Source organism: Primulina tabacum, chromosome 7, assembly GCF_025594145.1.
Source record: "Primulina tabacum isolate GXHZ01 chromosome 7, ASM2559414v2, whole genome shotgun sequence".
Lineage (NCBI taxonomy): Eukaryota > Viridiplantae > Streptophyta > Magnoliopsida > Lamiales > Gesneriaceae > Primulina > Primulina tabacum.
In genome coordinates, this window is record NC_134556.1 from 41,128,856 (window position 1) to 41,137,434 (window position 8,579).

The following is an 8,579-nucleotide window of genomic DNA, read 5'->3' on the forward strand; positions in this document are numbered from 1 at the left end:
TCTCAACATCAAAGGTTTCAAACAAATAATATCTATGTACAAATAATTATCGCTTGCATCCTGATGTTTATGATTCTTTTATGATATCCCAAAGTTTAGGCAGTAGGATTTATTGGTATCTTATTTCATGATTTTTGTATATTATTCTAAATTTCACTACCTCGATTATTTTTTGCTCTGGCTTAAAAATAACACGTTTCATAGTTGATGCATCACATTCACTGGAATGTTTATGAAGTGAAATTTATAAAAGCATATCTACCTAATTCAATCACGTGAGAGAAATTCTAAACTTAAAAATAAGAATAAAAATTGATACATTAAAGACAGAGGTAGTAGGAATTCTTTAAGAGGTTGAAAGCAAAAATGACATAAATTGACAGTTCGAAATGAAGTAGTGGTTATTTGTTTCATTAGATTATTATTTCAATACCTAGATAAAAATGGCAACTGGGTGTGGAAAGCTTTAAATGGTTTTCAATTAGCCACGTAATTATTTTCCACACCCTTCTCAAAGATAACAGCTAGAAATGATAATGATCTAAAACAAGGCTATATTTGGTAGGATAATACCAGTCTATGAAAGTAGAAAGACCCCTTCATTTTCGATATGAAATAGAAAGTTCCCTGCCAAATTTCTAATGAGTAACACCACATCCTACAATAAAGAACACCTTCCAATAGAATCATTGTATCACTACTTGGAAGACAAATTCAACATGTTAAGGTAGTAACTCAACATGAAACAGGGCACGGGGGAAGGATCAGAAGTTTGACAGAAGAACCTGGCAAGCTCAGATCAAACCCGTGTATTCAGCTTAAACATATCATAATGCATAGCACTTACATACCCAATGCAAAAAATTGACCCAAAGTCTTTTTAGACAGGAAAGGAATTGATGTTCAACATCATATAGTGCAATAATGACAAGGAAATCTTACATGATGAACATTAATAACATCCAAAAACTTCTCAAATGCTATAATCCACTCATGGTGGTTCCACACTCGGGGAATATCAACTGATATCACTCGATAACCCTGAAAATGGAAAAAATAATTACATACCCAACGCTAGTTGGGGCATTACAAGCATACTGATCGATAAGATTATTAAAATTTACTACCTTCGTAGATAATGACATGATTTGTTTATAAAACACGTCGGCAGTTCCAGCAGTACCAGGAAGACAGATCAGTGGAGGCACAACTTTTGGCCCAAAATCATAGTATCTCCATTGCTTTGAGCCAATCTACACCAAATTTTGCAAGCAAACATCATTTCTACAATTTATTGAATGCTCAAGAATAATCAAAGTCACGACTGAAATTTGCTTACGACAAACGACGTCAATTATGTAATAAAGACCAAACTACATAGATAACTTCCTCGTAAACATATGATTATCGGAACATATAAATTCCTCGTCCCAGTAAAAACTTATACCCCATTAACTCCTTTGCTTCTTGAAGATATGAATCTCTATGAGAAAACGAAAGGTAGCAAGATCTCACTCCTCATTAAAATAAAAATAAAAGGGTAGATAAGAATTAAGAACTATGATTTTAAATTAATTAATTCACTTGTTTCAAACTTCTTAACGTTGACACGCTTTACTTCTTCCAGAATAAGCTACAATATTTAACTAATTAAAATAGCGTATTGATCAGTTAGCCAATAAGTATTCCTATGTCCAAGAAATAAAAAGGATGTCTCAAATAAGTTTAGCCCTTCATTTGATCAGCTTGTACAAAAAATATATATTTCTCAGATTTATTTTGCTGGCATTCTATCCATTTTCCTATCTTCCAGAAATGGTCGTGTTAAGGGGTGTTAGATGATGCATGATTCCAGGATTAAGCTTTGGAATCTGCTTGCTTCATGTAATCCAAAAGAAGAAGTTCCATTTGCAATATTACGGGACTAGAGACACATAGATGCACATTCCCGGCACATCATAGACCTCGATCTGCATTGGCAACTCCTAGAAATCAATAATAGTAAATATTCATCTCTGTCAAATACATGGAGCTTTTACACTTTTGGCATAGGATTAAGTCTCAAATGTTTCTTCAATACTACTTAATTGTGGACGCCATTTTTGAGATGATTCGGTTGAACCAAGTACCTCAATAAGAAGCTATTACATCCAACTACCACACATTCCGAGCTTTTAATCTTTGTAACTTGTAAACCACTAGATTTTATTTCTATACAAATTGAAATGCAAATATCTCAATACTTGCAAGAACCCATAACAACATTAAATACTTGGAGCAAATTCCTATGAGACAAGATTCTGGGACAAGTGAAATCAGATAAAGATAAGATTTTGATTCTTGAGTCCAAATGATCAACCAAATCAGACATGAGATCAAATCTAAAAAGATTAATCCAAGTACGTAAAGAACTACAGGACCAGCAAAATGAAGCTAAAGAGCAAAGCCCGTCATTCAAAAACTCGAAATAAAATTGAATAAAAAAAAGAAATAAAAAAATACAATCAAATATGTTTATAAAAAAACAGCAATCTTACAGGGATCTTGTGAAGAGGGACCTGAGACTTGAAGTAGATGTAATCACCAGGCGCCGAGAAGACGCCTTTCATCGCCGATGTCAACGCTGTCTGCTGCACAGTTCTCACAAACACGCGAGCGAAGTATGTCTGCAAATCTAATATTTTTATGTATGAATGATCGTATTAACAACGTAATTGTGATGGGTTTTCTGAGTTTGCTGGTTTTTTTTTTTTTTTTTTGTTGACTCAAATTTGATGGATTTAAGAAATGCAACGACGGTGTGAGCTGTGCATGGATTAGTGGGACTCGACGAGGCTGAGAATGATTGGGCTCAATCCCGGGTGGGTTCAATGAAAAATTTCATAATTATCTTTCTTGTACATTATCTAAGCAAATCTCGAGTCATTCTGAATTTTACATTGAACAAAAATTTTAAACAAAAAATTTCTTTTAAATTGAACAATTTTCTTAAATTAAAGACAATCTCGTATTAATTATTTAGTATTATTTAATCAATTTTAAAAAACGTAATAAAACACGTAATTTCATGTGCATCTTTCACTAATATTTTTGTAAAAGTGTTGGTACGAATTCAATCTATCACGGATGATAATGTATCCAAACCTATCAGGTAAATTTGTATTTGACTCTTTCAGGTCAATAATATTTTTAAAAAATGGAATATTTTCATGGGTTGGACTCGTTAGACAGTTAGGAGTTTTTTTTTTAAAAAAAATGGTTTATTAAAAATAATATTTCCTGCATATAATAAATAAGTACGTTAATCGATTGATTTGCTTAATTTTTTATGTGTGCGTTGCATGTTTTAATTATTTGAGAAATTTTTAGCGTTAATCTCGTCATTTCAAGTTGAGTATTTTTTAGAAAGATTTGATCTTCGGACTTCCATAAAATATTCGTGGATCTTTACTTTATTGTGTTTACTTATTTTTATTCTTTTAATAGTTATTGTTGAAATATTTTATGCGTGTAGGAAAATGACAAATTTTTACATACAATATATTTGAAAAAAATGTGTCAACCAAACAATTTTTATTATTTCAATTTGCATTATTTTTAAGTGATTTCCAAAATATTTAATTATTTTTTAGATGATTATATTGAGTGTCATTCGATTAGTTTATAACCAAACTCGATATAATATCTTGGTGTTCGGTTCAATTATGAACATTCAAGAATGATCTATCGCAACTCTTGAAATTTGTAAGGTGTTTATTCACACTCTCATAACACATTTTCGATCCTAATATCCTTGTAAAGTTTTTTTAAAAAAATGGAGCAAAGATTTAAGATGTTGGCCCTCATAAAAAAATTAAATAAAAATAAAATTCGAGTTCAAAACCTCGACCTCTTATTAGAAAATTTAAAATAAAAATGGGAGATGAGTTTCAAGGCCCTGAATTTTCATAAGTAATTCCAACTCAATATCCAAAGTTTTCGAATCAACATCTACCATGAAATACTTGACATTCTCATCAACATTCACTTGAGGATATCTCTAAACTACATTGATATGAGTCTGAGTCGACCCATTTGTTCTTTGTTTTTTCAATAACAAGTATTTGATATCTATTTTTCTTGAAAGATCTTTCGTCATCTTTAGGATGTTTTTTTCCGAATAACTTCTTATCATGTTTCTTCTACATTTTGCAATTTGCAATAAAATGGTCTTGCTTTCTACAATTAAAACAATCCTGATTAAAACAACAATGAAACAATTCGATATTGTTATTTGTCAATCACCAAAATTTAGGGCAATAAATAAATCCTCCACTCAAAGAGAAATTTGCAGAACACTATTCTATTTCAAACATTGCAGAATACATCATTCGAAGAAAACTCAATCACACAAAATATAGATGTTCTTCGTAGAATAATTGAGTGATAATATTTAAGACAATAAAGAATATTTAGTTTGTTGTTGACTTACTGTCAAGTGACATAGTTCTTACCGAGAGAATGCCATCGTTTGAATCGGGATAGTATGTATAAAATTTACCTTATTTTTTACACACTAAATTGTCAAACATCTCTAAGCTCTATTCACAAATTTTAAATACATTTTTATAGAATTCACCATATTTTTTACCCATTTAATTGTGGTACATCTCTCAGTTTTATTCGCAAATTTTAAATATTTTTTTTTACTGTGGAAAATAATTTTTTTTCTTTTCAAGAAACTGTTGATATATAATATGACCACGTATTTTCTTTTTTCCTTTTATTCATTTTCCATTTTGTCTGTATTTGGTACTCATAGAAATAAAAATAATATACATTGATAATAATATGATAATATACAAAGATGTAATGTTTAATGTACATATCCAATGTATTCGATTTATTTATTGAAATTATATTTTTTTAAAAGAGAGTGATTGCTGTCTTCATGCCTTGGCAACCAAATTTCACTTTTCCCAACCACAATTACTCTTTTTTATTATTATTTTTTAATTTTTATTTCCCCGGACTTCAACCATTATAAACCAAAATTCATAATTTCTTTGCTTTCTAATAAAATTTCCTTGAAAGGCCCAATAATTAATAAATTATTTAATAATTTACAATTTTTCTAAATCTCAAATTTGGACCGTCTGAGTAAAGTTAGGGGAACCTAAATTAAATTAAATCAGATACAACCCCAGAAAAACCCATATTTTCCCATTTTTCTCATTACCGCAGACCCCAAAATTCAATCTTTCCCGATCCCAATCTCAAAATTTTACCCAAAAATTAATCTTTTTTTTCGCTGGAAAATTCCTTGCTATTTTTTGTTATTTTTTCCCCTTGTTTTCACTGATATGTAAACTATTTTTGTGTTAAAAAACATCAGCTTTATCTCACTTTTATGTTATAGTTTTTTTCTTTTAGCTCTTTTAAGACTGATTGTAGCTTGTCAAGTGATAAAGGTGAAATCTTGGGAACTTCTGGAACTTGATTTTGTGTGTTTTGAGGCATTTCCATTTTTATTTATTCATTAATTTCTTTTGCAAAACAAATACTTCTAATTAATCTCGTAGAGTTTTCTCAAATTATTCGCAAGAAAATAATGGGGTTCTGAGAGAAATTTGATTGGAAGTTATTTTCTTGGAGTTTGGATTATGGAAGGTGCTAATACTCTGGTTAGCAGCGGGGTAACTGTGGTGGGATCAGATGCACCCTCAGATTACCACATGGCTCCCAGGACCACAACAGAAAATCCAATTCAAGGAACCGGATCAGCGCCAGCTCATGTGACCGTGGCGCCACCACTAGTTTCCATCACTCCACCGGATACGACTACCGCAGTGGGCGGAACAGCCACTTTGAAGAAGAAGAGGGGCAGGCCTAGGAAGTATGGACCTGATGGTTCCGTGGCAGTCGCCCTTTCACCCAAACCACTTGCTTCCTCGGCACCACCACCGGTGATCGACTTCTCCGCCGCTCAGAAAAGAGTAAAGGTCCGGTCTTTTGGGTCTGAAGCCAAGCTGCAACCTCTCAGAACGGAGACTGGGAGTTCGGGTAATGAGTTTGATTTTGATGTTGAGCAGCATTTTACTATTTATATTGATGTTCGTGAAACTTTGCTAGTCTAGTGATCTGTTTTTGGTATGTGAAGCCTAGTGTCAATTATGTCTTCGGAGCATTTAGTTTTTTTCGGGGGAATTATAAACATAGGATTTTGAATGTAGATGTGGGACCAGTGAATTGATGTGTCATATTCTTGGTGCAAATGGGTCGTTGAATAGTCAAGTGGGATTCAAGGAATCTTGAAATATTTCGGTTTTTGTTTCAGCGCTTTTTCCTTTTGCAGTGAAGGATCTTGGTTTATGATTTGTCTTCTTGATAATTGCACTTAAGTGAGCGTTTACTTAATTATGCATTGGTATGCGCTTACCTTAAGCTTTGACTGATTCAATTTTGTCAATTAGTTATCACGTGATATGGGCTCTTGCAAATTTGATAGCTAGTATGTATATTCCTCGTGGAAGTGAATAAAGTCCCTAGGATTCTAGGTGGGGAAGTCTCATAAACATGCTAGGCACCCACAGCTACTTGTGGAATCAGTTTGAGGTTTGGACACCCACAGCAGCCTAGAGAACCTCTCGATCTTATAAGCTATCACAAAATTACTTGTAGAATGATTGCGGGACATGTAATGGGATCAAATTTATGGCAGCCGTAAATAGTTTTCCTGTCATTATTGCTGATGTTGATATTTCTTTTTCAGGTGATCAGTGGGTTTCATGCTCTGTCGGTGCCAATTTTACACCTCATATCATCACTGTTGATGCTGGAGAGGTAAAATGTTGAGCTTATCTAAATGTATATATATTTTTATAGTAATAATAGTTGTACAAAGCAGAATTTTAAATGGTATTTTCCTTTCCTGTTAAGGTTAACTCAATTACTAACTACCAAATTTCTTTGATTATTTTTTTGTTTATTAAGACGACTTTACGTCGCTGTAGAAGTTGAGTATGCAGAAGTTGTTCATGTCAAACTTAGGATTTTCGTCATTTTATCTTTTGGTGATCTTAGGATGTCACGATGAAGATCATATCTTTCTCTCAACAAGGGCCCCGAGCGATATGCGTTCTCTCTGCTAATGGTGTAATATCGAGTGTCACTCTTCGTCAACCCGATTCTTCCGGTGGTACATTGACCTATGAGGTGCAAGCTGATTTTGAAATCATATCTTTTGATATTTTTTTCCTGATGTTTGCTGTTCTTAGGCGTATTGGTGTTGCATGTGAGTAACCAGTATTCTTATCCATCCGTTTGGCCATGTTGTTTAGGGTCGCTTTGAGATACTGTCATTGACAGGATCGTTCACGCCGTCTGAGACTGGAGGAATTAGAAACCGATCTGGTGGGATGAGTGTCTCTTTAGCTAGTCCTGATGGGCGAGTTGTCGGGGGTGGAGTCGCTGGTTTATTAGTAGCTGCCGGCCCTGTGCAGGTAAATTCCATCCATGTCTTTTTCAGGATATAGCTCTTGCGTGATTTACAAAATAAACCTTACCAGTCGAAACCATACTGGTGTTTTATCGTGATCCAGATTGTGGTGGGTAGTTTTCTGGTGGGTAACCAGCACGAGCAGAAGACGAAGAAACACAAACCAGAGTCCATGGCCATCATACCTACTGCTGCTATTCCAATCTCGAGTGCTGGGGTGGAAGACGCATATCATACTTCCTCTTCTTTCCGCGGAGATAGCTGGTCCTCGATGCCTCCGGAATCGAAGAATAACGCCACTGACATCAACGTATCTTTACCCGAGTAGTAGGCCTACACTGGCCCCAACTCTTCAAACATAGTTCTTACTGACCACATTGGCATTCATGTTTCTCTAGTTCATTCAACTTCGAATCTCTCTTCCTCGGCAACGCCCGTAAACCAAGTAGCAGCACGAGCGCATGCCGATCGCAACCCGTTTTTCGTCCTGCCGGTTGTGCCGTTGGATGAATTCGTCGTCAGATTTTACACTTCTATGTTGAACCCTAATCTTGTAGATTTTCTGGCATATGTTGATTTGGTTAATGAAACTTTTGTGATTTTAATTGTCGGATTTAATTTTAATAAAAAGTTGATTTCGATTAAAAAAGTTTAAAATTCAACGAAGCTAAAAAAAATTAGGTATTTGAGAAAATGAATATGGTCAATCATTTAAAAATAATAATTTTCTCAAATACATTTGAAATGTATTTCGTAAGATCATTTTTTTAAAACTAATAGTTGATCAGTGTTATATATTTTCTTGATTATATCATACATCTTAAACCATTTCAAATTCAAGTACAATTTTTAATACGCAAATTGCATATAACAAAAAATTATTTATTAATTAATATACAATAATTTATATGTAAATCTTCTCTTGAATAAATTAGATAAGAACAATCAAATGATTATTTAATTATATTTTTATTTTATATTTCGCCCCTCATAAAAACATACGTGGTTGCTAGATTTCAATAAGTACACTTAATAAATATTATGTTTATCTAACCATATTTTAAAATTTGCTCTAAAATTTTAGAATGACTTAAAACTTCGT

At 33.3% G+C, this 8,579-nt stretch overlaps 2 protein-coding genes across 5 annotated transcripts in view; one reads left to right on the top strand and one right to left on the bottom strand.

Moving 5' to 3' along the window:
* The window catches only part of LOC142552188 (uncharacterized), a 20,756-nt gene extending 17,959 nt beyond the window's left edge, over positions 1-2,797 (bottom strand). Inside the window, exons 1-4 of one of the 4 annotated variants that reach the window (XM_075661870.1) lie at positions 2,538-2,794; positions 1,432-1,483; positions 1,128-1,253; positions 943-1,041 (exon numbers count right to left, since the gene is read on the bottom strand). In XM_075661870.1, the coding sequence (XP_075517985.1) occupies positions 943-1,041; positions 1,128-1,253; positions 1,432-1,452 (246 nt within the window). In that variant the 5' untranslated portion in view covers positions 1,453-1,483; positions 2,538-2,794. Of the gene's footprint in view, positions 1-573; positions 659-942; positions 1,042-1,127; positions 1,254-1,431; positions 1,484-2,537 lie in introns of those variants that run through there. The other 3 variants (XM_075661873.1, XM_075661869.1, XM_075661872.1) reach the window with 3 other exon arrangements.
* A 2,357-nt stretch (positions 2,798-5,154) lies between these two features.
* LOC142552189 (AT-hook motif nuclear-localized protein 1-like) lies at positions 5,155-8,082 on the top strand. The gene is made up of 5 exons (XM_075661874.1): positions 5,155-6,042; positions 6,752-6,822; positions 7,063-7,194; positions 7,320-7,481; positions 7,581-8,082. The coding sequence occupies exons 1-5, from the start codon at positions 5,643-5,645 to the stop codon at positions 7,803-7,805; spliced, it is 990 nt and encodes a 329-aa protein (XP_075517989.1). The 5' UTR covers positions 5,155-5,642; the 3' UTR covers positions 7,806-8,082.
* The last annotated feature ends 497 nt before the right edge of the window (positions 8,083-8,579 follow it).

Excerpts from the sequence above, each read along its gene's own strand:
- LOC142552189 (XM_075661874.1), top strand. The coding sequence starts at position 5,643 with ATGGAAGGTGCTAATACTCTGGTTAGCAGCGGGGTAACTGTGGTGGGA. Across the intron at positions 6,823-7,062 it reads TCACTGTTGATGCTGGAGAG|GATGTCACGATGAAGATCAT; the intron begins GTAAAATGTTGA and ends TGGTGATCTTAG. Across the intron at positions 7,482-7,580 it reads TAGCTGCCGGCCCTGTGCAG|ATTGTGGTGGGTAGTTTTCT; the intron begins GTAAATTCCATC and ends ATCGTGATCCAG.